Source organism: Columba livia, unplaced genomic scaffold (genome assembly GCF_036013475.1).
Source record: "Columba livia isolate bColLiv1 breed racing homer unplaced genomic scaffold, bColLiv1.pat.W.v2 Scaffold_141, whole genome shotgun sequence".
NCBI lineage: Eukaryota > Metazoa > Chordata > Aves > Columbiformes > Columbidae > Columba > Columba livia.
This window is the reverse complement of record NW_027043037.1, coordinates 438,257-465,218: the sequence shown is the minus strand read 5'-3', so window position 1 is coordinate 465,218 and position 26,962 is coordinate 438,257. Positions and strand designations below refer to the sequence as shown.

Here is a 26,962-nt window from a genome sequence, read left to right as displayed (position 1 = left end):
TTCCTAGAAGCCTGCCCTGTTAACTCATGCACTCGTTCTTGAAGTTCCCCAGTAGGTTTACTGTGCCACTTACTCATATCTTCTCCCTGCTCACGTAGGAAGGACCACAGCAAACCTCTGCTGGTGGCCTGCCTGTGTTCTCTCTCTGGAGATTGGGAATGCCTTCTCTCTCTCTCTGGGGACTGGAAACGCTTTCTCTCTCTCTCTGGATATTGGAAATGCTTTCTCCTAATAGCTGAAGCATTGGTTCGTACAAATCGAGAGCCATGTGTGTGTTCCCTGAGTGCTTTCATTTCTCTCAACAGCTTTTCAAAACAGTCAACAGTCGTTTCACTCAGTTTCTCCACCCTAGAGACATAAGCCCCTAGGGGATCAGAAAGGTTTTCCTCAAATTCCCGGAGCCGCTCAGTCATGTCATTAACACTTTGTCTACCGCCAGTTGACACGAACGTTCCTGCCAAATTCTTAGCATATGGAGCTGGTGCACTCTGTGAGAATCTGCGCCACATAGACCGTGTACACTCAACTGTATCTGGATTCACCCCCTCCTGGCTATCTGGCCCAAAACAGATAATCTCTCGCACAGCTAACTCTCTCAGGAACTGGATACCTCGCTCCATAGCATTCCATTTCCTTGATGTGCATTGACAGTCATCCTTGTTACGAAATCTTGTTTTCATGGCTGTCAAGAGTCGGGTCCAGAGGGCCGTGGGGTTGGGCTCACTGGCAATTGCCCCATCAAGGGTGGAATCCCTTGACAGAGATCCCAACTGCTTGGCTTCTCCGTCCTCCAGTTCTCTTGTGTCAGCCCCGTTATCCCAGCATCGGAGCATCCAGGTTAACACATTCTCACCATCTTTACGAGTATAGTCTTTTCGCAACTCTCTCAGCTCACTTGGAGAAAAAGACCGGGTAACGGTCACTTCCTCCCCTGATGATGCCCCTGGGGATGAATGCGGCCCCTTGCTATCATCTGCAGCCCGATTAGTCTTCTTAGCCGCTTCTTACAACCAGCTACTGATGCCGATATGGGCTAAAGATTATCGCTGGGCTTGTTTTTGCTACAACAGGAACAATGCCCCTTTGCAGCAGAGGATCTGCCCATGGGCATGTCTTTACTCTTCTGCAGTTAATGAAGCGCTTCCAACACGGCACCACCTTGCATTACCCCAAGTGCTTGAATTAGGGATAATTACCATGTCTGAGCTGTCAGGCAGCCATCTGCCAGCCCACAGAACCTGGTGCCTGAGCCCAGAGGCTATGCCTACGCTTTCACACCTATGCTTTCCATAGCAGGTGCCCTGGGGTTTAGCTGAGACCTGCTCCCCCGCCTGTTTTCCTACCTGGACATCTAGGAGGTGAGAGAGGCCACATGACAAACACATGGAGCCGGCACCAAAATGTTGAGATTCTTTAATGGAATAGACGTAGGCTAGCAGGTTCCTGCACCTATGGCAGCACTTTCGCAGAGCAATTCATTACCATCATGTACTAGAGGATTGTTTTTCATAGTTTCTTTTAGTAACTTTAAAGGAAAAGAGAAGAAGTTCCTTTGTATCTGAATAACCTCCTCAGTAATTTCATGCCACCGCCATTCCCAGGTGGTTTCAGCCATGCCCAGTGCATGACCACCAAAAGCAGGGACAGCCCCCTGGGCCTCCTGGGCACACGGACAGCCTCGGGGCCAGCAGCACCCCGAAGTCCTTCCTCCACAGAGTGCTGGGTGCATGGGCAGTGGGTGGGGTGGGACACTGGGGGCCCATGTCACCTCCATGTCACAATGCGACCACGGGGCAATGCTGATGTCACAATGCCCCGGGGCAGTATAAAAGGGAGCAGCGTCCCGTGTCTGCTGCCAGAGCTGGCCTGGAGGCAGCCTGAAGACATTGGAGAGGAAGTCCTTGAGGAGCCGGTGGAATCCCTTGACAGGGGCTGAAGGAGGAAGAGCTGGACGAGGCAGCTGGAGTTTCTCCGCTGCAAGGCCATCTCCCAGCAGGGCAACCTTCCAGGTTCATCTGATGGATGATCATCCTTTTCAGCTGGATAGCAGTAGCCAAATGAAGGGAATGCCTTCTTGAGGAGCACTGCAGAGCTCACCGTCCTGATGGAGTGGGGAGCTAGGGTCAGCAGCTGTAGGAAGTGGAATGCAGAGTGGTTTGAAGGGCGTGCGGTGCTCTCCCGGCCACCAGAAGGTAGATGCGTGGTTGCCATAAGGTGATGGAGCGAATGGGTAAGCTGGGCAAGGTTCCAAGTGTTTGTCAGGGATTTCCCCAGCATGCACTGGTAGTGAAAGGAGGGGGAAGGAAAAGAGGGAGAGAGAAGAAGAGGGAGAGGGAGAGAGAGAGGGAAGAGGTGAAGCAAGAGGAGAAGGGAGAGAAGAGAGGAAGAGAGAAGAGAGGAAGAGAGAAGAGAGGAAGAGGAGGAAGATGAAGAGGAGGAGGAGGAGGAGGAGGAAGAGGAGGAGGAGGAGGAGGAGGAGGAGGAAGAGGAGGAGGAAGAGGAGGAGGAGGAGGAAGAGGAGGAGGAAGAGGAGGAGGAGGAGGAGGAGGAAGAGGAGGAGGAGGAGGAGGAGGAGGAACATCCTTTTCAGCTGAATAGCAGCAGCAAAATGAAGGGAATAACTTCTTGAGGAGCACTGCAGAGCTCACCGTCCTGATGGAGTGGGGAGCTAGGGTCAGCAGCTGTAGGAAGTGGAATGCAGAGTGGTTTAAGGGGGCACGGTGCTCTCCCGGCCACCAGAAGGTACATGCGTCCTTTGCACAAGGTGATGGAGTGAATGGCTAATCTGGGCAAGGTTACAAGTGTTTGTCAGCAATTTCCTCAGCATGTAGTGCTAGTGAAAGGAGGGAGAAGGAGAAGAAGGAGAGAGAAGAGGGAGAGGGAAGAGGTGAAGAAAGGAGGAGAGGAGAGGAGAGGAGAGGAGAGGAGAGGAGAGGAGAGGAGAGGAGATAGGAGAATAGAGGAGATAAGAGAAGAGAAGAGAAGAGAAGAGAAGAGAAGAGAAGAGAAGAGAAGAGAAGAGAAGAGAAGAGAAGAGAAGAGAAGAGAAGAGAAGAGAAGAGAAGAGAAGAGAAGAGAAGAGAAGAGAAGAGAAGAGAAGAGAAGAGAAGAGAAAGAAAACATCATCATCCTATCATTCTATCCTTCTATTATTCTGTGGTCTTCTGGGAGGCATGACCAGCCTGTGGGCCGAGGAGCCAGGTCTTGCTCAAATGCTCAGGGAACAGCCGATCGCCAGTGTTGGGGTCAGGAAGGAATTTTCCCCCGGGGCAGACTGGCCCTGGTCCCCGGGGTTTTTTTGCCTTCCTCTGCAGCATTGAGCATGACCACCTGTCAGAGCTCCTCTGGGCCCTTTTGGCTCGGTTCATGCCCACTGCTCTTGCCCTCCAAGGCACCACTCGTGCCCTGGCTTTCTCGGGTTCTTTCTCCCAGGGCAAGTTTACAGCAGGAGCCAGCTCTCCTCCTTCTCCTTCTTCTATTAAAATTTGTAATTTTAATAAAATAAATATATATATAAAAAAATCTGTTTCCAGTTGTATCCTTTGTGTATGTGTCCCTGAAACTGTTTTTGGATCTAAAACCTCTCTGGCATTTCAGTCGAACAGTCGCATCTTTATTGGACTCCTTGTGAGCGTACAGAATAGAGCAGCACAGCACAGCACAGCATGGTTGTGCTCAGCAGTTGTGCCTGGAGCACGATGAGCTCTGAGCCAGGCCTGAGGACTCCATCCAGGAGAGCCGCTCTCTGCAGGGCAGGGCCCAGGCCCGTCCAGGAGATGGGGCAGAGACAGGCACACACACCTACAACATGGCTCAGGCAGGCACCAGAGGTCCCAGGCTGAGCTGAGACACGGCCCCTGGGCCCCTGCAGGAGATGGTCCCCAGGGAGGCTGGTCCCAGCCACTGAGGCCTTTGAGCACCCCAAGACCCTGTAGACACGGATGGCTGGCAGCTTTGGAGACTGAGTCTTGGCCCAGATGGACCTTCCCTCTGATCAGGACTTTTGTTCTCAGATTCTTTGCTTTAGGTATGTTTTTTCCAAAGCAAAGATCTCAGGCATTACTAAACAGGAGAACACGGAGAAAAAGAAATCCATGTCACACAGCACACACTATCCCATGTGTGTATGAGTTTTGATGCAAATGTCCAAAATGGCAGTAGCTTCCTTACTCTTTCAGTACTCAAAAGAGTATCTCTTAAAGGCTTTCCATAAGTTCTGAACCTCTTCCCACCAATCAAGATAGGCAAATAACTCCGAGAAAGGTGCAAGTCACACAGGAGGTGTGGAAGGTTTCCCCTGCGGCTGAAGTGCATTTTGCATCCCCTGTACAGATGGCCAACTGTGGATCTTGGTTTGGGTAGAAAAGGAAACATGACTGCAGTAGCAGCAATGGACTCTTTTTGCTCATTTGGGAAGAGTCATCATTTGCCTGGCTGTGCTTTGGGAATGGATTCAAAGCGAGTCTTATTTCCATGGCGGTCTGTTGGCACTGTCCAGCACAGCCTATGGCTCTGGTCACACTTGGGATTTTCTCCACGCTGCAGTGGTTGAAACCGTCCTGTTGTCCCCTCAGAAAAGGCTTTGTGAGCCTGGTCCTCCTCGCTGTGGGGCCTCATGGACATCAGCTCTGGTGCAGAGAGGGGACAGCTACCAGGGCTCTTCTCTTGCTTGCAGGGCTGGTTTCTGCCATGACTGGAGAGAAGAGCAGGAGCTTTGTCCTGGAGAGCCAAAGGGCAGAGAAGGCATCAGGGACAGCCAGCAGCTGTGCCCAGCACGTGGCCACCAAGGGCAGGGACAGCACCCTGGAACTCCTGGCCACCGGCACTGCCTTGGGGCCAGCACCCCAAAGGCTTCCTGCAAAGGGTGCTGGGTGGGGCTGTGGTGGGGGGGCTTTGCAGCTTCCCCCTGCTAGGGAAAGGAGGAGAAAGGGAAGAAGGGAAGTGAGGTATAGTTCAGCTGTAAGGGTCCTAGAATGACCATCTAGTCCCACTGCATGACCAATTCAAGGCTGATCTAAAGTTAAAACAGGGTAGTAAGTGCATTGGCCAAATGCCTCTTGAATGCTGAGGCTTGGGGCATCAACCAGCTGTCACAGAATCACAGAATGGTTGGGCTTGAAAGGGACCTCTGGAGATCATCTAGCCCAACCCACCTGCTAAAGCAGGTTCACCCAGAGCAGATCGCACAGGAAGGTCCAGGCGGGTTTTGAATGTCTCCAGAGGAGGACACTCCACAACCTCTCTGGACAGCCTGTTCCAGTGATCAGGCACCCTCACAGTAAAGAGGTTTTTCCTAATATTCAGATGGGACCTCCTATGCTGTGCTCATTGCCTCTCATCCTATCGTTCAGAAGGCTGTTCCAGTATCTGACCACACTCTCAGTAGAGGGTCAAGTCTGAACTTCCTCTGACCCAGGTTTGCACCATTCCCACATGTCCTGTCACTGGATACCAGGGACAAGAGACCAGCACTTCCCTATACACTTCCCTCCTCAGGAACTTTTAGAGGGCAATGAGCTTGCTCATCAGCTTCCTTCTCTCCAAACCTGAGAAATCCAGATTGCTCACCCACTCCTCAGAGGACGTGCCTTCCAGTCGGTCACCAGCTTTGTTGCTCTCTGGACACATTGGAATACTTCAACATCCTTGTCAAATCGTGGGGCCCAGAACTGCACACAGCACTCAAGGTGAGGCCACAGCAACTCTGAATACAGCAGGATAATCACCTCCTTTGAGCGGTTGGTTCTGCTCTGTCTGATGTACCCCAGGTCAGCACCTCAGGTACACTGGGCCCCTAAAATGGCCCTGGCTGTTTATGGTGAGACAGCTGATGACTGATGTCTGTCTGGAAACGTCAACTATTTTGCTGTTGCTTTTTTGTTTTGGGATTTTTGTTTGTTTGGTTCATTGGTTGGTTTGGTGTTTGGTTTTGGTTGTTGTTCTTGGTTGGTTGGTTTGGTTTTTGTTTTGCTTTGGTTTTGTGGGTGGTTTTGTTTATTTTGTTTGGTTTGTTATTTTCTTTGTTTGAAGATTTTTGTTTAGTTGTTTTTTTAACATATTAAAATTTAAAAGAATAAAGCCAAAAAGGGAATTATGGGGAAGTTTAATAAGGGAAGGAGATGAAATATTGGTCTTCCCCTGTACTTCTATTACCAACAGTCTATTATTTCATCTCCCTCGTCATTCAGGAGTTCCCACCTCTCCTGATTAAATGTCCCTGTCCAAGGACAACTTTCCAGCACTGTCTGGACGTTTGCCCTTCCCAGTGCTCTCAGGTTTCTCCTCCACTTGCTCTTTGGTCATTCAGTGGCCTCTCAACTGTCTGGTTTCTGCTTTGAGCTTCATGGAGTTACAAACTTGCCCCATTCTTCAGAGCTCTAATTAACATGGCAGTCAACAAGTTCATTGTGTTTATTTCTATCCTCTCCTATCTCTCTGTCTAAACCAGTTCTTGTGTGGGTGTCCCTTGTGGATGCTGGACCTCATCAGATCCAGCTTACACACACAGCTGAGGAAAGTGTTTTGCTGTTTATTAAACTGATGTAGGAAAAGTGATGCAATCTGTGGTGGCCAATGAGGGAACCGGCAGACTGGGGGTGGGGGTGAGGAGCCAGGTTGTCCATACAGTGTCCAGCCTCAAGGACTGTTCTCCTGCCTGTCCAGATCTCTTCAGGAGACCCTCGGGATCAATGTCCAGTGTAGAATGCTGCTGTCGCTTCTTCCATACACTGAAAAATGATAGAAAATACCCTGGAAAGAAAAAACCCTCCTTTATGAAATCTTCTTTGAAATCTTCGTCAGCAAGTGTCCCATTGAAACCTCTCCAGTTAGTTCTACAAGTCTGGAAGATGTGAAGGAAATTACAGAAAGAAACATTGCTCGTTAGGGCTTTCTGTGTTTTAATGAGCCCCGTGGCGTATTTGGTGCTGAGTCCATGAACCTCAGATACCAAGCACAGAATGAAGAATCTGCTCAAGAAGTCCAAGTCAGAACAAACTCCAAAGTACCTTGAAGCATTAATGGCCCCACTGAGGGCTGTTACTGACAAAGCCTCCCCAGGGACTCGTTAGAGCAGATAATTGGAGGCAGTGATTGCATCAGGCAAAGGCAAAGTGCAGCAGCTCTGATGCTGAGAAAGCCCTTGGTTTGTCTGATGAAGGACAATGGCCAAGCCTTGAGCCCCTGCCCCTGGGAAGGGAGATCCTGTCCCTCACAGGTGGCTCAGGTTCTTCCTGGGGCTGTGGGGAGTGTGATGCCCAGTGCAGGGCAATGGTGTGACACTCCCTGGGGCTGCAAGGAGGCAATGGGGTGCCATGGCCATGACAACCATGTGTCTCCTCTTAGACCTCGGTGGCAGGGACATCAGCCATAGCCAGGGGGACAAAGACCTTGGCTCTTTCAGGGACATCCAGCCTTGCCAGTGCTCTTGGCCATGTCCACCATGGTCCATCCTGCACTGTCCCAGAACTCTGGCTGTTTCCCCACAGGCTGCAGACACCCCATGCGCTTCCCCACCTTGTTCTCAGCCCAATGTGTCCCCAGCTGTGCTGCTGTCTCTCCATCCGCACCAGCTGTTCCTTGAAACACAAAGCCATGGCTGATCCAGAGTCCCTCTGAATGACCACAGCACTGCGCTCAGAATGACATTTCTTTATCCTGAGCTCCACTCTGGACCTCCATAGCTGCAGTTTCTGATGGTTTTCCTTTCTCATGCTGTTTCCCAACAACAACAAAAACATTAAACATTGACACCATCTTGGAAAGTGATTTTCAAGTTTTCTGAAGCTACTACTGCCCTTTCGTGTCATGGTTTTACCACAGCCACCAACCAAGACCATGAGAGCTGCTCACATCCTGCTCCCAGTCCCCAGGTGGGATAAGGGAGAGAAGCGAATGGGAAGGGAGAAACTTGTGGGTTTAGACAAAAAAATAATAAGAAAATAAAAATAATACACTACTACTAATAATATACTTATACTAAGATATACATAAAGTAAAATATATGACACTCAGTGCAACCCCCACATAACTCCCATTGTGCTGAACAGGCAGCCCAAAAGAAGAGAGCACCCTGGTCCTGAACAGCTGATCCCAGCAAGAGAAAGTACAAGTGCAAAAGGCAGAGAGGCCCAAGGGCCAACTGAAAATCAGCAAAACATCGTAAAACTGAACTAACACTGAACTCCCAATAGAATGGAACTTCCGAACAGAGCTAAGCAAAGTAGCCAGAAAACCAAAACTAACTGGCTGGAAAAGGCATCTCCAGCTTTATACCGAGCATGACAGTAATTGTAGAGAATAGCTTGTTGATTGACCTGGATGTCAATCAAGGTGCTGTCCTGTCAGTGCCCTCTCCTGCCAATTTGCACCTGCAGCTGCACTCCAGAGAAGTCCTTGGTTTCACTGACAATAGTCAAGGTAAGTTAAATAGAAATAGATAAATTAAATTAAGAAAATATACTCAGTGCTATCCCCCGTGTAACTCCAGTCACACGGAGCAGCCAGTCCTGCAGAAGGGAGCACCTTGGTCCTGAACAGCCCATCCCAGCAAGAGAGAGCAAAAGGGCAACAGGCAGAAAGGCCCAAAGGCCAACAGCAAAATGGCAGAATGGCAAAAGGCCGAACGGACATCGAACTCCTGACAGAATGAAACTTCTGAATGGAACTGACCAAACCAGCTGGAAAACCCAAAGTAACAGATGTAACAAGCCCTAAAAGCTGGCTCCAGCTTTAGACTGAGCATGGCGCTAATCATAGGGAATATTTCATTGATAAGCCTGCATGTCAATCCAGGTGCTGTCCTGTCTGTGTCCCCTTCTGCCAATTTCTGTCTGTGTCTGGATGGCCAAAGAAGTCCTTGGTTTCCCTGACAACAGCCAAGATATCAGTGAGTTCTGACATTCCTTTCATAGCAAATGGCAAACACTGTAAACCTGCTAAAAGGAAAAATTATCTCTATTCCAGGGAAGAAACAGCGTTATCTCATTATTCTCATAGTAAATCTAAACAAAAGACTGTACTGGCTGTGAAGGAGAGAGGTTCAAAATGCATGAAGAAAATTAACTCAATTTCAGTAAAACCAGCACGTTTCCTCAGCCTCCCCTTCACCAGGCTAAAGAAGTTTGGGTCTCTCAACATCTCCACACATGACCCAGACTTTCTCTGGCCACACGACAGCTCCTCCCGTTCCTCCAGAATGGGGAACCTCACCCTGGGACACAAGGCTCCAGATGTGACCACAGCAGTGCTGAGTCACGATGGGCAATAACGGCCCTTGTCTGGGTGGCCACGCTCCTCCCAGTGCAGCCCAATGTGCTCATGGGCATGTTCCTGTTTAGCACCACTGAGAACTGGCTGAACATCCAGGCTCAGAGAGTTGTGACCAGTGGCACAAAGCCCAGCAGGACGCACCATGAGGAGCACTGAAGGACACCATATCCCTACCCAACATCTCTTCCCATTTTGTGTCCCCTGGAACCACCTCAGTGACAAGGGGGAGAGCACTGCCTGTATGGGTGGAGGAGATGGGCTCTGGCATGAGGGTCCAGGGGCAGTTTCTCCTGGTTGTTCATGCAGCAGCAAGCTGGGTTGGATATTTGGAGAGAGGAACTCTTCCTAAGGGCCTCCAATGGGCATGGGGATCGTCTATAGTTTCCTGCACGCTGCCTTTTCTGGTGGAGATCACAGAGGCTGCCAGCCCTTTAGAGGACCCAGGACAGGCCTTGTCCTTCCTCTGGTCACAGCTGGACGCCAGTTCTCCAGCTCAGCCCCAGCTCAGGAACCTTGTCTAGGGGTGACTTTTGGGGTAAGGTTGACAAGAGGGGTGCATAAGGTTGTCTCAAGGACATGTGATGAGCACCAGGACTGAAGTACCAGAGCAAAATGGTGTAGCTTCTGGGTGAATACTTTCTGCAGTGCAGGTCTGGACACAGGGTCCCAGACTTGCTTTCCATTACACCCTTTAGGAGGTAAAATGCACTAAGAGATGGCAAGTGGAGGACACCAATCCTTCTCCAGCTACTTCCCAGGCCTGGTGAAGCACCAGGACAGCAAGGACTTCTGGCCCTGCACCGTTAACTCTGGGTGTTATCTTGGGGCAGCTGAACACCAGCATTTTTCTCCCCAAGGCAATTTCCAGCCCAGGTCAGCTCCTTTCTGATCTCCCCCATCCCTCCTCTGATCTGCTCTGGTGCTCCTGGCCCCATCCTGTGCCCCACAAAGGGCCCCAACCTGGCACTGATGCTCTGCAGAGCAGGTTGGCTGCAGAACCATGGGGTGACTGCACACTGGTTGTGCTGCTCAGTGAGGGACACAGATGCAACTGGCTGGGCTGCACTGTCACTGAGCTCTTTCCTGGGGGTCTAAAGCTCTGGAATGGGTCCAGAGCATTTCTTGTGACTCACTGGGTTTTCCACTCATTTGGGTTCAGCAATCCCTTCCTTGTCCTTCAGGTGCCTGGAGATTGGTGCAGGAAGACATGGACTTAACCCTTCCCAGGGACAGAGGTAGGCTGATCAGCCCGTAATTCTTCAAATCCTCCTTCAGGCCCTTCTTGAAGAATGGTTTGACATCTTCCTTCCCCAAGGACCTCAGAATTTCTCTGATTTTGCTGTCACTTTTGAAAGCACAATCCAGAATCACGGGCAAGGGTGATGTAGCAGACAGGAGCGTTTGCAATGAGTCGTCCCAGCAGCTGAGATGAATCTCACTGGGCCACTGGGGATTGTTCCTGGAGTCACACACAGAAATGCCAGAAGTCCATCAGAGCCAGTCTCAGGAATCCTTATGCATCCAGGGATGCTCAGAGACAGAGGCTGTCCCTTTTACACAGAGGCAGGAATCACAGTGTCTGTCTGGCCTCCTGTTGCCACTCCCAAACGATGGGAGACAGCTCAGCCCTGTGGTGGGTCACCCTGCTCTGCACCCGTCTGAGATGTCCCACATCATGAGGAATGGACACAGGGACCTCAGTTCAAGGAAGAAGATCCCAGTGGGTAGTTTCCCATGGGCTGTTACTCCCATTGTGAAGTGACCTTGAGACACTGTCTGTCCCACAGACCTTCATGGAACCGCCAGGAATAGCTGATCTTGTTAGTGTTCACCTGGGTTCATCTCATCTCACATCCATGATGTGCATGCTCACATCTCATCAGAACAATGCAGACATGGACTTCTGAGCTACTCATTCCGTGTCCCTCCGTGGAGGGAAGAGCAACCTATGTGAGTGGGGGAGAGAAGCCAGAGCTAGAAATGGTGGTTGTGAGGGGCCAGTCCATGACGATGCCCTGGGGCAGCTTCCCTGGGGTGTCCAGTGCACAGGGGCACAGCCCAGCCCCTGCTCTGCTGGTCCTGCAGGTCTCTGGCAGGAGCCTGGCTGTGAGAGGACACTGCTGTGTGCCAGCCCTGCACACACACACTGCTCAGCTGTACTCTGGTGGTTTCATCTGTGACCATTTCCTTGCTCATATGTTTGAGAGAAGGTTAGGAAGAAGAGCCAAACCATCATGCACTGCCCTGAGGAGATCACCTTTCTATCTGGAAAGGCTGTTGTGAGGCCAGCTCTGTCACAGCAGTGCCCATTGCCTGTCCCTGCCTGCGCTCAGAGGACTGACACACAGCAGGACTGTTCACTGGTATTTTCTTCTCTGGGGCATTTGCCAGTTCAGCCCTCCCACCCCCTCCTGAATTGTTCCACCCCCCTGCCCTCTCCCCAGCCGAGCCCACAGAGCAGCCACACTGGAACTGGAACTGGTCCCACAGCAGTGGGGACCAGTGGGAATGAAGGACAGTGAGAATGTTCATCCAGCCAGCAAGCTGAGTGGGTCTCCAGCACAGGCAGCTTGCAGACCCAGGTCCAGACTGGCTCCCCAGGACAGCATGAGGCATTTGGCCTAGGGGATCCTCAGGAAGGTCCTGCTGCCACAGTGCCAGGGCCACCTGCCCCAGCCTGCCACCTGCAGCAAAGGGTTTCTCTTTCCATGTCTTTCCTGCACACATACAGTGCCCCACTCTTCTCCTGGAACATCCCGTCTTCCCACAGAGCCCTTCCCCAAGAGAGCTGAGCTATGCTGACCTGGCCAGATGTTCCTGCCCCCCCTTCAATGCTCCATACAGCTCCGACCTGGCGGTGGTGCTCTGCAGAGCAAGTGGGCTGTGGTGCCCAGGGCCATGGGGTGAGTCCGCAGATTCACGTTGGTCAGGGTGGGAGGAAGACCCAGCTCAGGGTGGCTCCTGCTCACTCCCCCTCAGCACACAGACATGGCTCCTGCAGCCCCAGAGATCCCAGAGAGAGGATTCTGGGCAAGCAAGTCAGTGCGGGGTCCTTTATTTCACTTTATACACACGGAGAGTATGGGTCCTTATTTACACAAAGACTATGGCACACAAAAGACAGGTAGATATGGACACAGCCATAAGAAGACAAATAATTTTGCCTATGGGTAGCATTAATACAACCAAGAAAAACAAACACCAAAGAGAAAAAAAAAAAAAAAAGAAAAAAAAAGAAAAAAAAAGAAAAAAAAAAGAAAAAACAAACCAAAACACAAAAGCTACAGAACTCAGGTTGAACTAGCAATGTAGCAATGCGTTATATTACAACTGACATGCAGAAGCAGGACGTCACTTCATTACAGCTTTTGAAAATCGAACAGTCATCACTTTCCTTATTGACTCCTTGAGTTCCCTGTTCCTCATGCTGTAGATGAGGGGGTTCACTGCTGGAGGCATCACTGAGTACAGAACAGACACCACCAGATCCAGGGATGGGGAGGAAATGGATGAGGGTTTCAGGTAGGCAAACAAGCCAGTGCTGATGAACAGGGAGACCACGGCCAGGTGAGGGAGGCAGGTGGAAAAGGCTTTGTGCCGTCCCTGCTCAGAGGGGATCCTCAGCACGGCCCTCAAGATCTGCACATAGGACACCACAATGAACACAAAACATCCCTCAAAAAAAAAAGCACTAAACATGAGAAGCCCAAGTTCCCTGAGGTAGGAGTGTGAGCAGGAGAGCTTGAGGATCTGGGGGATTTCACAGAAGAACTGGTCCACAGCATTGCCCTTGCACAGGGGCAGTGAAAATGTATTGGCCGTGTAGAGCAGAGCATTGAGAAACCCAATGGCCCAAGCAGCTGCTGCCATGTGGACACAAGCTCTGCTGCCCAGGAGGGTCCCGTAGTGCAGGGGTTTGCAGATGGCAACGTAGCGGTCATAGGACATGATGGTGAGAAGGTAAAACTCTGCTGAAACTAAAAAGACAAACAGAAAGAGTTGTGTAGCACACCCTCCATAGGAAATGACCTTGGTGTCCCACAGAGAGTTGGCCATGGACTTGGGGACAATGGTGGAGATGGAGCCCAGGTCAAGGAGGGCGAAGTTGAGCAGGAAGAAGTACATGGGGGTGTGGAGGTGCTGGTCCCAGGCTATGGTGGTGATGATGAGGCCGTTGCCCAGCAGGGCAGCCAGGTAGATGCCCAGGAAGAGCCAGAAGTGCAAGAGCTGCAGCTCCCGTGTGTCTGTGAACGGCAGGAGGAGGAACTGGGTGATGGAGCTGCTGTTGGACATTGGCTGCCTGTGGGCATGAGGGCCTGTGCAAGGAGGAAAAGGCAGCGACAAGTTAGAGGGACTTCTCTGAGGAAAGTAAACATGCTGTTTCTCAGTGAAAACCTTTTCCCTGATAGAAGGATATTTCAGCTCATTCTCTCTTTCTACCAGCTGAGAAAAACAGCTCATCACATTTTAAAATGCAGCTTGGGCATCTGGTTTCCATGGACGCAAGTCTGGGGCAAGAACCCCTGAGTTGGTATCAGAAAAAGAAGTGACCCAAACTCCCACCCCAGCCCCAGAGAGCAAGAGCACCAGGGACAGGTGAAGAAACAGGGAAGGACACTGCAGTGCTACCAGAAAATAAAGGAAGGACAGAAAGGCAGACGGGCATGCTGTGGAACCTTCTCCTGACCCGGCTGTGCTGCTGCCACTCACATAGTGACACTGGAGAGCAAGTACTTTTAGCACCTTTTTTGAGTACCACGTTCCAGGAACCCTTCCCCTGGAGGTCCAGCTGCTGAGGTGGAGACTCGTGACCTGGACCCCATGGCTTTGGGGCAGAGGGTCTGCTGGGGAGGAGAGGAGACCAGGGGTTGCACTGGGAAATGTGTCTGCAACCGAGAGCATATGAGAGAGGTTCCTAAATCCCATCCCCAGCATTTCTGGTAGCAGTTAACTCTCCCTGCCCATGTCTGTGCTGCCTGCAGCTGTGTCTCTGTCCCTGGTCTGCTCCCTGTCAGTGTCACAGACCCAGTCCCAGCCGCTGTGTGCTCAGCTCTGTCCTGCTCACACCTCCTGGCACTGCCCAGGGGCAGCTCTGTGTGTGCAGGGGCTCAGGAGCAGCTCAGACAAGTCCTATTGAGAACTGGGGTCTCAGTGTCTTCTCCAAAGAGAGAAATAAATGTCCATCTCCCACTGCACACCCAGATGAGCAAGAGTGGAAAACTGAAAGCACAGACTCTTTCCCTTGCAGCTGTTCATGTGTTGAAGTTGTTTTTCAGAAGGATCCTCTGCCATGTCTGTGGGGGGATCTGGAGCTCTGAGCAGCCCTGACCCACACAGCCCCCTTCAACCCCACAAGCTCCCTGCCTGCCCTGCCGGGGGTCGCTCCTTCCACCCACAGCTGCTGCCATGGGATCTCCCGGGCAGGCTGAGCGCTGACCCTGGCAGGTGGCAGAGTCCCTGCCCGGCACAGCCCTGGGGTGCAGGGACCCTGCTCTGCAGGACAGCCCTGTGCACCCCTGGGTGCTCCCCCTGCAGTCACCCTCAGCAGAAGCTGCCATCATGCCCTGTCCCTCTGACAGTGCAGCAGGGATGTGCTGGTCTGGAGTGTGTTCTTCTCTACAACAGAGATACTGTGAGAAAGACCTTAGAGATCCTGCAAACTGTGTCTTGTGGCGGCTTTAGGAGATCCCTCCAGGAAATGCAGCTGCCTTGTCCTACAGCGGAAGTCTTACTGTGTCAGGATTCTGAAGATTTGTGTCTCATTGAGTCCATAGCAACCAACCACCTACATTGCCTTTCCCAGGAGAACAGCCCAGCTCAGCAGCTCAGGAGCAGCCCAAGGCACTTTAATGACCCCTCTGGTGGGTTTGGTGCTGAGTCCATGAACCTCAGACCCTGAGGGGAAGCTGAAGAAACTTCTCAAGAAGTCAAAGTCAGATGTAAACTCCAAAGTTTCTTGTAATGTTAATGGGTCCCACTGAGGGACACAGCTGAAGAACTGACCCCAGAGTTCGGTTAGAGCAGAAAACTGGAGGCAGTGATGACAGGTCAGGAAAAGCAAAGTAAAGGTCTCTCTGATGCTGCGTAAACCTGGATGTGTTTCATTAACCAAAGAACTAAGCCCTGACCCCCAGCCCTGGGGAGTCAGGTCCTGTCCCTCCCACGTTGCCCAGGGCCCTTCCTGGGACAGTGTGATGTGGGGCTGTGCAAGGCCAAGGGCAGGACTATGGTCCCACACCTCCCAGGTTCCTGCCTGGGGACAAGGAGGCCATGAGGCCCCTGTGCTGCAAGGACAAGGTGTCTCCTCACAGGCATCAGAGGTGCAGACAACAGCCAGAGCCAAGGGGAGAAGGAGTCTGGTGGGGCTTTCAGCCTCTTTACATCCCTTGATCATCTCCACGACAGCCTGTCCTGTGCTGTGTCATCCCCTGCACCTCTGTCCCTGCAGGCTGGAGACATCCCCCCAGCTGCCCCACCTTGCTCTTGTCTGAGCATCTTCCTTCCTTTGCTGAGATCTCTCCATCCTCCCCAGCTGGTCCTTGAAGCACAAAGCCTTGGGCTGATGCAGACTCCCTCTGATGACCTGCTCCCCCACAGCACTGCCCTTCCATCACATTCCTTTCTGCCCATGTCCAGCCTGGACCTCCCCAGCTGCACTTTGGGCCATTATTTCTTTCTCAAGCTCTTTCCCACTCTGAAGAAAAACTCCACCACCTCTGAAACCACCCTTCAAGCACTCTCAGGCTACTCCTGCACTGCTGCAGCCTCCCCAGCGCTGCTGGGCCAAAGCAGCCCAGGTCCCTCAGCACCCCACACCATGTGCACAAGGTGCTGAACCTGCCTTGGCACAGCCCTGCACTCTCCAGTTCCTCCCTGCTTCTCCAAACTGGGAAGCTGCACACTGGCACACACCCGTGTGTGTGGGTCACACCAGTGCTGAACCGAATGGGATGAGAACTGCAGGTGTCTGGGTCCCCACACTCCTCCTCATGCAGCCCTGTGTGCAGCTGCCTTGTTCATGGTGAGCGTGCACCACAGGCTGGTGTGGGGACCTTGTAGTGCCCAGGCCCTTCTCCTCAGGGTCACTGCTCAGCGTGTCAGGTCCTGCTCTGTCCTGATGGATGGGGTTGTTCTCCTGCCCCGATACAGAACTGGTCACTTCCCTTTTTAAATCTTTAGAGCTTTCTGATGGGTGAACACCAGATTTTCTCAAGGTCTGCGCTCTCCCTTGACTGAAGCTCCATTTGTTCAGCTCTTAATGTTTGCATGCAGATGGCTTATCCTGATAAGGGTGTCTCTCCCAAGATACCAGGATGTGGAGTTTAAGGGCACTACAAATACCACCTCCTGCAGAAACTGTGGGGCCTTGGGCGTCTGATGCTCATAATGCCAGATGTCTGGACTTTGAGGGGAAGTTTCCCTTCATATGAGAGACCAGCAGGAATGTGTGGAGCTCTGCCTGGGGGCAGACAATGTCAGCTGAAGGTTGAGGAGTCAGCATGAAAGGGCAGAACAACATGGGCAATGTTGTGGTGACTGGACATCAGGACTCACTGATGAGGAAGAGGAATGAGATGAGGCCTCCTTCAGACAAATGAAAAAAGCCTCATGTTTCCAGGCCATGTCCTCGTGGCAGACCTGAGATATCCCAATATCTGCAAGGTACCGGCCATCCAGGAGGGTTTGGAGCTCATTGGCAACATCTTCCTGTCATAGGTGACTGAGGAGTCAGTGGGGTGAGGTGCCCTGTGGGACTTCACATTTACAAACCAGAAAGAGTTGGTCAGGATGGAACAGTCAGGGATGGGAAAGTGGAGCTGAGGCTCCTGGGAGATGATCACAAGGCCAAGAGCAGGATTTCAGGAGAGCAAGCTTTGGCCTGCTGAGGGACCTGCTTGGGTCCTATGGGATATGACCTTGGTGTCTGCAGTCCTTTTCTCTCCCATTTCCTCCCTCCTCTCTCCCACCTGCTGTTGTGCAGCGTTTTTTACCCTTTCTCGAATACAATATCCCAGAGGTGCTGCCAGCATCACTGAGTGGCTCAGATTTGGAAAGGAGTGGGTCCATCTTGGAGCAGCTGAAATCGGCTCTGTCTGACATTGGTCAAACTCCTGTTGTCTTCCCAGAGAGGTGACAGCTGTAGCACACCCACACCTACCCCCAGTTCCAAGAGTTTGTCATGTAAGCCCAATAGAGAGTGACAATGTGTTCGGTGTTACAAACTACATGATCATGTAGAAGAAATGGACAAGATCTTCTGTCAGCAACTCAAGGAGGAAGTCACCAGTCAATGAGCAGGTTCCTATGGGGAACTGTAGTTGCTCTAACATTAACTGGCCTGGCAAAGTGGCAAGTGCCATCAGTCCAAAGGATCTTGGGCCAACTGCTTAACGTGTCTGCATTGTGGGCCAATGAGAGTGATGCTCAACTGGATCTGGAACTGGGAAACAAGGAATAGCTGGTGAGGGATGTGAACATCAGTGTCCACCTTGGCTGTTGTGACCAGGACACAGTGGGGTCCTAGGCACCAGAGGGGAGGGAGGAAGGCCAGCAGCAGAGCACAGGCTGGTGGGCTCCAGAGGAGAAGACTTTGTCAAACTGGGGGTGCTGATTCAGGTGGTGCCATGGGAAGCAGCTCAGAAGGGTGAAGGAGCTCAGGAAATCTGATCAGCCTTTCAGGACAGGCTGCTCCAAGCACAAGAATGATCTATCTGAGAATCAGCGAAATGAAGCATTTATCTCGTGAGGGTGTTTGTCTGAACCGATGGAGCTCCAGGGCACAAAGGCAGCACACAGAGGTGGAAGCAGTGGAAGCTGCAAAGAAGGAATTTATAAACCTTGTCCACGGATGTGGAGATGATGCCAAAGCTGCCCTGGACTTGGTACCTGCAGGGGAGGCTGAGGGCAGCAAGATGAGCTGACAGAGCTTCCTTACAGAAAAAGACCAGGGTAACATAGACCTGCTGCTGAACTTCGTAAGAGTAGAATCAGATAGGACTGAGGTTCTTCATGGCTTCTTTGCCTCCATCTTCACCAGCAAGGTCTCCTGGGACTTTGTTCCTGAAGGCAGCAGTCTGGAGAACACCCAGCAGTGGATGGGGTTCAAGTCAGGGGTGACCTGAGCAAACTCAGACACCCTTACAGAACAGGAGATGGGTCCCTTTACCAGCTCCCCAAACACAAGTATCACTGTACTGTGGCACCTGAGATTCCCAGGAAAACCTACCGCTTGGTCTAGAGGAGTGTGACTCCTCCTGATGTGTCCTGGCCTGTCTCCTCACTCACATGGTGATTTAGGCACCCACTTTTCTGAAATATTCAGTCTTTATCAGGAGATGCAACACATCAATATGAACTGGAGGCTGCTGATGCCGCCTGTTCTGGAAAGGGAGGGAAGGGAGAGCAGGGAATGAAACAGAAGAAATTTGGCTTTATTGCTATTTATTATGGAAATGCTCTCTGTTTGGCTCTTCCTAAAATCTCTCTAATCATCCATACCAGACTTGAAGCCTTTAGGAAAATGATGCACACAGCCTTGGCTTGTAAGAGCATTTTAGCTGTTAATGAGCCCTCTGCTGCCATGATCCTGAACTGCAGATACTGAAAGAATGAACAAACCTCTAGTGAAGTGAAAGGCAGAAGCAAACCCCAAGTTTCTGAGGGTGTTTGGACCCCATGAAGGGCCATCACTGACACAGCTGTGAAGGAAACAACCAGTGCAGGTCCCTGTCCCTGGAGGCTGCTGAAGGAAAGACTTGGAGACACTGGTTCCAGGTGGTGAGGGCCATGTGGAGGTGGCTCTGGTGCAATGTCAGCCCTTGATGCTTGTTCATCACCAGAATGGCTGAGCCCTCACCCCTGGGACCTGGCAGAATTTTCTGAAATGTTTTTCAAGGCTTTTCCTGTGGTCAGTGTGAGTGTTTTGTGTTTTGGGGGTGGGTTTTATGCCAAGTGCTGTTGCTTTAACTGCAAGGCTCTGGTTTTCTGTGGAGTTGGAAATGCCTGTGAGCAAATCACAACTCATCCAGCTTCTTTCATACACCTGGCAATGGTCACCAATCACCACAATGTCCCAGTCCCAAACTTGCTTGAATCCCCTATTTGGATCCATACCCATCACTGCAGGAGGTTCATGCATCCACCAGGGTCATGGATGATTCCTGAGGACCATCCAAGTGTGGGCAGTGTAAGAGAGGAGCAGAGCAGGGTCAGCTCATGGGCCATGACTGAGCACAGCCACCCCAGCAGCAGCCATTCCCCATCTCCCAGGCACAGCCATGCCCACAGCATGCAAATGGCACTGCCATACATGATTAGCCCAAGAGAGGCCTTTCTTCCTTCCGTATTCCCAGGAAAACCTTCCTCCTGTTCCTCCTCCACCTGCAGACATCAACTGCTTTCCATTTCTGGGCTCAGACATGGCTGGAAGGGTTCACTGAAGCCATCAGCCATCTCATTGCTTCTCCCTGACATGCCCTGACCTTCTCCCACACCTACAATGGCCAGTCACGGCTGCTCATGGGTCCTGCTCTTCAGAAGAGACCTTGAGCTTCTTGGTTCTTCCTGGTGCTATTATGAACTTCCTCGCTCTCTCCAGAGTTCATGGTGAGCTTTCTTGTCCATAACAGCCCCTTTATGACCATGTCTTACTAAATGGTTGTGTTTGTATGATCATTTGTGCAGAAAGGGCAGTCACAGGACAGCACCCAATATGTCAAATCTGATGCCGAGTGAAATGCCGTAAAGCCCTGATGAGTTCCCCCTGTGTCTGTGTCTCTCCTGGAAGGAGTCTGTCCCGAGAAGGGGATCCAGCTCCTGCCACTCTCTGCAGAGGCACATGAGCAGTGTCCATCACCTGGGGACACAAAGGGTGACGTTTGCCAGACACCCTTCATCTGAACCACTTAGATGTGTGCTTGTGGATGAGGTATGGAGCCTTATAGTGCAAATACCTATTTAATTGTCATTGCCAGAGGGGCGACCACAGATGCAGTGTACTATTTTACAAATATGTAAATATAAGCATATACGACTGACATTCCTAGACATATTACACAAACACTTGAAGGATTATTGATGCCTTTAACATGATTATCCTCAGAAGCCCCACCAGCTTTACATCTCAGGAAATGGGATCCAGAGTCCAAGGGCAGGATGGTTTGGGCTCTGTGCTGGGATCTGGAAACTGAAACGTGCTCCCATCTCCCAGCCCCCTGCCCTCCTCAGTGAGGGTGTGAGACATTCTGCCAGCGAGGGCTGAACTCACAGCCATGACCAGTATCTTATGTCCAACTGCAGCCAGTGGTGTCCTGCCAGCTCAGGATTGGAGCTTCCATTGCTGGAGGTGTTTTAAAGACATGGAGATGTGGCGCTTTGGACATGGTTTAGTGGTGGTCTTGACAGTGTTTGATTTACGATTGGACTCCATGTTCGTAAGGGTCTTTTCCAGCATAAATGATTCTCGGATTCTATGATTTGGGTTGAAACCATTTCAATTCCATCACCTCCAGGTTCCCTCAGAGGCGGCTGTTGTGTGGCACAACTGTCCTGGCTCTCCAGGCTGGTTGGGCACTGGGTTGGTGTCTGCATTGGCAGTTTTCCCCTTCCTGGGGTAAAAGGCTGTTGAGCAGAGACAGTTGTAGATATTTGGGTCACAGGGGTTTGCAGCAATCCTGTCAAACTCTGAGCAGGATGAGCTTTGGAGCCCAGGAAAAATGGAGATGCTCTGAAGGACGTTTGTGAATGGTGGTGCTGTCACTAGTAACAGTAACAGGGAACTCCTTATTCTCAATGATGATGATGATGAACTAAAGCTCTTTAGTTTCATTCCTAACAGTCATTCTTGCTTTTCCAAACATCTACTACACCTCAGTAGTTGTGCCTCGGAATAAGTTCTTAGAACAATGCTTTTTCTCTCAATTTTCTGGTCTGGGCAGGGGAAAGAAAGGCATGATGAGTACGTGGAGTTTTGCAAGGCCCCGGACATGGTCTCCTGTGGTGCCTTAGAGCAGATTGGTGAGATCTGGGATGCAGATGTTGATGTTGTGATGGGTGGGGAGTTGGCAGCATGACCAAACCCAAACATCATCAGTGGTACAAAGTCCTGTGTTCAGCCAGTTTCTTGTGGCATCCCTCAGTGATGAGTACTTGAGCCAACTCTGTCCAACGGCTTTATTCTGCCTCTTCAATATGTCATGGAGCACATTTTCAGCTCCTTTGTGGATGATGCAAAGCTGGGCAGAGGCCTAGAACAACCTCACCTGGTGGACCCCGCCTTGAGCAGGAGAGTGAGACAAGATGATGTTCAGGGCTCTCTTCAAACCTGAGTTGTTCTATGGTTCAATGAATCATTACCTTGGAGAGGTGTTTGAAAACAGAAGATGTAGCCCTTACAGTTAAAAGAATGAATCCTGCCTGCAATTGCAAACCTAAAACATGTAAATCCACTCAGTTTTGGTCAGTCTGCTGCTCTAACAAAGATAAAAGTGACATTTAAAACACCTAATCAGAACCTGCAAAGAATACTGTCCTTGCAGCACAGACACTCTGGAGCCTGCACAATTAGCTGAGTCTTGTTTTAACATCTGTCTCAAGACGGTTACATAAAGTGTCCTTTAGCTGAACTTTGCTCCTTATGCGCTCATTATAATACTAAACCACACATCCCCAGGAGGGGAGCCCCAGGCTCAGCCTGGAACACTCTCTCTCAACAAGCATGTGTAGTGGTAAAATGATTATGTAACCAATATGCCAATGTGTAAGCACTTGGCTCTTTAGGACTGCCGGGAGGGTGTGAATGTAGGGATAAGATTTGTATATAATAGATGTTCCTTCTCTATCTGTTGTGCTGGTTTCATTCCAGCACCCAGACTTGCACAACTCTGGAATAAACAAGATCTCATCTTTGGGTGTGAGATTGGCTTTGCACTTCAGGTAGCAAATTCACCATGAGCAACCAGGAAGAAGGAAAACAATAAGAAATAAAAGAGGTGGGAGAGGACATAGAAAAGGTTTCAACGTTTCACATTCCTGTCAAGAATGCTTCTCCTCTCAGATCTTTAGCAGGAAATAGATTTGATCAGTTTGATAAAACAAGCATAGTTTTATTTAGTCAGGTCGCGTCCCATAAGGGGGGGATGGATGGGTGTGGGATTATGATGTCAGTTGAGCCTCTGAAACTCATAATTGAGTGGAAAGACTTTGGCTGTGAAGGGGACAGTGGGGTCAGTTCTGTGTCTGGAGGTGACAGCCCAGCAGCAGGGACATGGCTGGGAAAGAACCTCTGCCCAAGGGCCCACAGGTCTTACCCAGGAAGAGAGACGGGTTGTCATGTCCATCCTACCAGAGAAGATGACAGGACATCGGCAGGGACATGGTCGTGTCTGTCAGAGAAGCTGAAAGGCCAGCAGCACTCATGGGATTTAGAAGACCATGGCGAGGTGACTTCTCTCTGGTGAGGTGAAAGACCACAAGAAGCCTAACGGGTTGGGTTCTCTGCTTGAAGGGCAGTTTATGAGATGGTTGAGTAGCAGAAAAAAAGCAAGAAAGAGGAAAAAAAGTCACAAAGTGACTTGGAAGATGGAGACTGGATATCAGGAGTAAGAAATGTCACTGGAAGGGCAGTGCTGTGGGGCAAGAGGTGACCCAGAGGGAGCTGGATCAGCCCATGGTTTGTGTTCCAAAGAGCAGCCAGTGAGGGTGCAGACACAGCAGTGAAGGTGCAGAAATGCTGGGCTGAGAGCAGGTGGGGAAGTGAGATGGGTGTCTGCAGCCTGCAGGGAAAGAGGGGCAGGGGTAGCACCGTGTGGAACAGCCTGTGGTGGAGATGGCAAAGGGCGCTGTAAGGCTGGAAGGGACCCACAGAACCCAGGTCTGTGTCCCCTTGGCCAGGGCAGTTGTCTCTGCCACTGAGGCCCAGGACAAGACATGTTGTCCTCATGGCACTGGGGCCTCGGTGCCTCCTTGCAGCCCCATGGGGAAGCTGGAAGTTGTTGTCCCAGTGTTGTCCTTCCCTGGGCCTTGCACACCCACATCCCACGGTCCCAGGAAGAGCCCTGAGCCGTGTGTGAGGAACAGGATCCCCCTTCCCATGGCCTGGAGCTCAGGGCTTCTCCTTTCTGCTTCAGAAAGCAAACCAAGGGGTTTCTGAGCATCAGAGCCACCTGCACAGAGCCACCTCTCATAACAGCCTCCAATTATCTGCTCTAACGAGCCCCTGGGGAGGCTTTGTCAGTAACAGTCCTCAGTGGGGCCCATTAATGCTTCAAGGAACTCTGAAGTTTTGGTTTTGACTTTGGGTGCTCGAGGCCTTTTTCCAGTCTCTTCTCAGTACCTGTGATTCATGGACGCAGCCTCAAACACACAAATGGGCCTCTTAAAATGGCAAAAAGCCTGACAAGCCATGTCTCTTTCATCATTTTCCTCAAGTCCTGAACACTTGTACAGCGAATTAGAGAGGTTTCAGGAGGTAAGGTAAAGAAGACATTTTCAAGGAGCCCTTTGAAGAAGCGATAGAAGAATTCTCCCATGGACACTGATGCAGTGTCTCCTAAGGAGGCATGAACAGGTTGGAAAAGCAGTCCCTTGAGGCCAGACATGAGATGGAAAACCTTGCTCCTCACCTGTCCAGCCTCCCTGTTTTGCTCATTTGGCCTCTGAGGTTTACATCACTTTTCTTTACATCAGGCTTCTCCACTCAAGTTTACACCTGATTGTCAGAGCTTCATTGCAGGAATTCCTACCTACTTTGCTTAAAGAACTCAACGTAAACAGGCACAGAGGGCTTTTGGTTTTACTTCGGTGGTTTGACCCCCGGGTGTTCCACATCCAGTGGACCATCCCCTAGAGCCACCAGGGCACAGCGGTGGCCCCAGCCCACCCGGTGCTGCCGACCTCCATCCCCGGCTACCGGCATGTCCAGGGGCAATGGGCACCGATCAGCGTTCCCAGCACGGCCACCGCCACAGGGGCATCTGGGGGCAGGAACATCCCCCAGAGCAGCCCCTCTGCTGCCCTCCTCAATGAAGCCCCTGAGAACCCCACCGATGGCTTCGACGTATCTGAGGAGATGCTCCTGCTAGAGGCCCATTGGCTGCTTGGTGTCACTCCAGCTACAGTGCGGGTCACCGAGGATGGCCCCAGAAGCAGCCCCACACCTGGGAACACGGGTGGCAGCAGTGCAGAGGGAAATGCAGTGGCCACCCCCCTGGCGACAGCCCTGGGCAGCGACGCTTCATCCGGCCCCTCTGCTGCCGAACCAGCCTCTGCAGACCTGGCAGCTGAACTGGCCATCCCGGAGGATGAGCTGCTCCAAGAGGCCCTGCAGCTACTCAGCTGCTCCCTGGGGGCGATGGAGTCCAGCCAGGATGGTCCAGGCAGCAGCCCTGTGCCTGGGGACCTGGGTAACAGCGGCACAGAGGGGAATGCGGTGGCCCCATCACCTCTGGAGCTGCCAATGGCCGTCGATGGGCAGCAGGCAGCGCTGAACATCCCGGGCACTTCAGCCACCGTGGGGGCATCTCCGGGCAGCAACAGCCCCCCAGTTAGATGTGATCTAGGTAGTGACTCTATAAGCAAATCCTTTAGGAATAGTTCTGAAATAGATTTTTCTGGTCCTTTGGGCATTTCCTTAACATTATGCAATTCTTCTAATAAACTTCCCAGATTTCCATTTAAAATTATTAGAGATTAAATAGCTTCTATTTTGTACTGAAAGGATATTTGCAGAATATCCAACTCGGTGCAAGTGACATGTATCAAACTTGCCTTCCAGCTGTAAAAAGCCAAACGGTCCTCTGACCAAAACGACAAGGCGGCCGGTGCGGCGCGAGAGGAGCTGAAAGAGACTCTCATGAGAAAGAAGTTCTCAGCAACCAGCTCTGTGGCCTTCAGAAACAGGTAAAGGCACTAAATTTGCTTTAATAACTAATCCCAAGCAGTGTGGTGTTTGGATGGATTGACATTTCCGTCCCTTTGCATTCCCTGAATTTTGCGGACAGAAATCTTGACGTCCATTTGGGAGGGAGGTGGATTTTTGGACATTTTTATTGTACCCACATAGATGACAACTGTGTTTTTCACAGGCCAGTGCAGCGGAAGATCGCGTTCGCGAGCTGGAGGAAACGATGGCTGGCGAGCGGGAGAAGATCAGGAAGATGCTGGATGCAAAGGAGAGGGAGATGACAGACATGAGGGACCAGATACAGCAGCAACCGACCGAGTGCCTGCTCCAACTGCTCGACGTTACGTTAGCACTCGGTGCTTACGGAAAACTCCTGAAAGAAGAGAGGGACAGTAGAAGCTGCTGCTCAGCCTTCCAATGGGCACTTCGCCCTGCGTGGGGGACTCAGAACCTGGCAGATTTGCCAGAGCTCGATGCTCCTCTCTGGGAGCTCACAGCACTGCAGACACACTCCTTCTTCCTTGTTTCAGTGAAGAAGTTGACTTTCCTGCCAACCTCGTGCAGTAATGTTGGTGGAAAAAGGACAAGAGCGATGAGTCTTGAAGTCGATCGTGCAGCGTCTAAAAGGCTCGTGCGCCTTCTGGCCTGTTTCTGAGCCCCTGGTGTGGGCAGAGGTGCGTGCTCTGCCGGGGAGGAGCCCCTGCCCCGTGGCTGGTGCCTGGGGAGGCCCCGCAGCCGCAGCTGCGGGAGGTGCCGGGCGGCGCCAGCCCCATTGTTGCGCGGCCCCGCACGGCCCCCCGTGTCACAAAGGGCATCCCAGGGCCGGGTGCTCATAAGGGGCGTCCCCGGCAGCTCCTGCTGTGCTCTCGCACTGAGCTGGCGGCTGTGCTGGCGAGCGTGAGCGCGGGCTGAGCTCGACGGCGGAGCCACTCAGCTCCTTGCTGTATTCATTCAATACTCTTCTTCTGGAAATTACGACCTTTTTTTTCTCCCTCCCCTTCCTGACAATTCCAGTTTGTGGAAAAGGTAATGCTTCGTTTCCTTTGAGACAGGGGATGGTGTAGATAGAGAGAGGGTAGAAGTGTGGGTTGGCCTGTACCTTCCTCGCTGTCCACTGGGCTCTCCCGTTGGGGTTTGGGTAGATGCAGGCTGTCAGCGTAATTCCTGTTTCCTAGTTATCTTTTCTCTAGCACATCCAAAGAGGGCCAAGTCTAGGCACACCACTTGAGGGCTTTCCTTATCCACACAAGGAGATCTCCTTTAAAATCTAATTTTCTTGCAGGCACCAGTGTCAGAATGGCTCTGCCAGAAAGGGACCTGTATCCTCCGCAGAAGAGTTGCGCGGCCTGGCAGCAAACACGCAGTGTGGGAGGAGGCCTCTACAACCTGGGCGACACCTGCTACCTCAATTCCATCCTGCAGTGTTTGACGTACACCCCTCCGCTGGCCAACTACTTGCTGTCTCGCCAGCACAGCCAGTCCTGTGAGTCCTTGCTACGCGTTCTTTTACACCTCTTGGGCAGCTCTAAATGATGAAGAAACCACGGCAACTCTGGGAAAACAGCTCTGAGGATGAGAAGTAGAGGATGGAGAAGGGAGAGCGGATGTTGTACCTGTAACCTGTGGGGTGGTTTGGTGTTTTTCTTCCTTGAAGATTTTCCATAGCCGTGTATATTTTAATTGGGCTGCTTCCTTCTTTCCCTCCCCTCTTAGGTGAGAAGAAAGGCTTCTGCATGATGTGTACGATGGAAGTGCACGTGGAGGAGGTCCTGTCTTGCTCAGGCAGTGCCG

General features: G+C 51.5%; 1 protein-coding gene across 1 annotated transcript in view; it reads right to left on the bottom strand.

Annotated features, from left to right (window-relative positions):
- The window catches only part of LOC135577821 (cilia- and flagella-associated protein 52-like), an 82,578-nt gene extending 69,183 nt beyond the window's left edge, over positions 1–13,395 (bottom strand). The window contains exon 1 of the mRNA XM_065047942.1: positions 13,300–13,395. Within this exon, the coding sequence (XP_064904014.1) occupies positions 13,300–13,395 (96 nt within the window). The remainder of the gene's footprint in view (positions 1–13,299) is intronic.
- Positions 13,396–26,962: the final 13,567 nt, after the last annotated feature.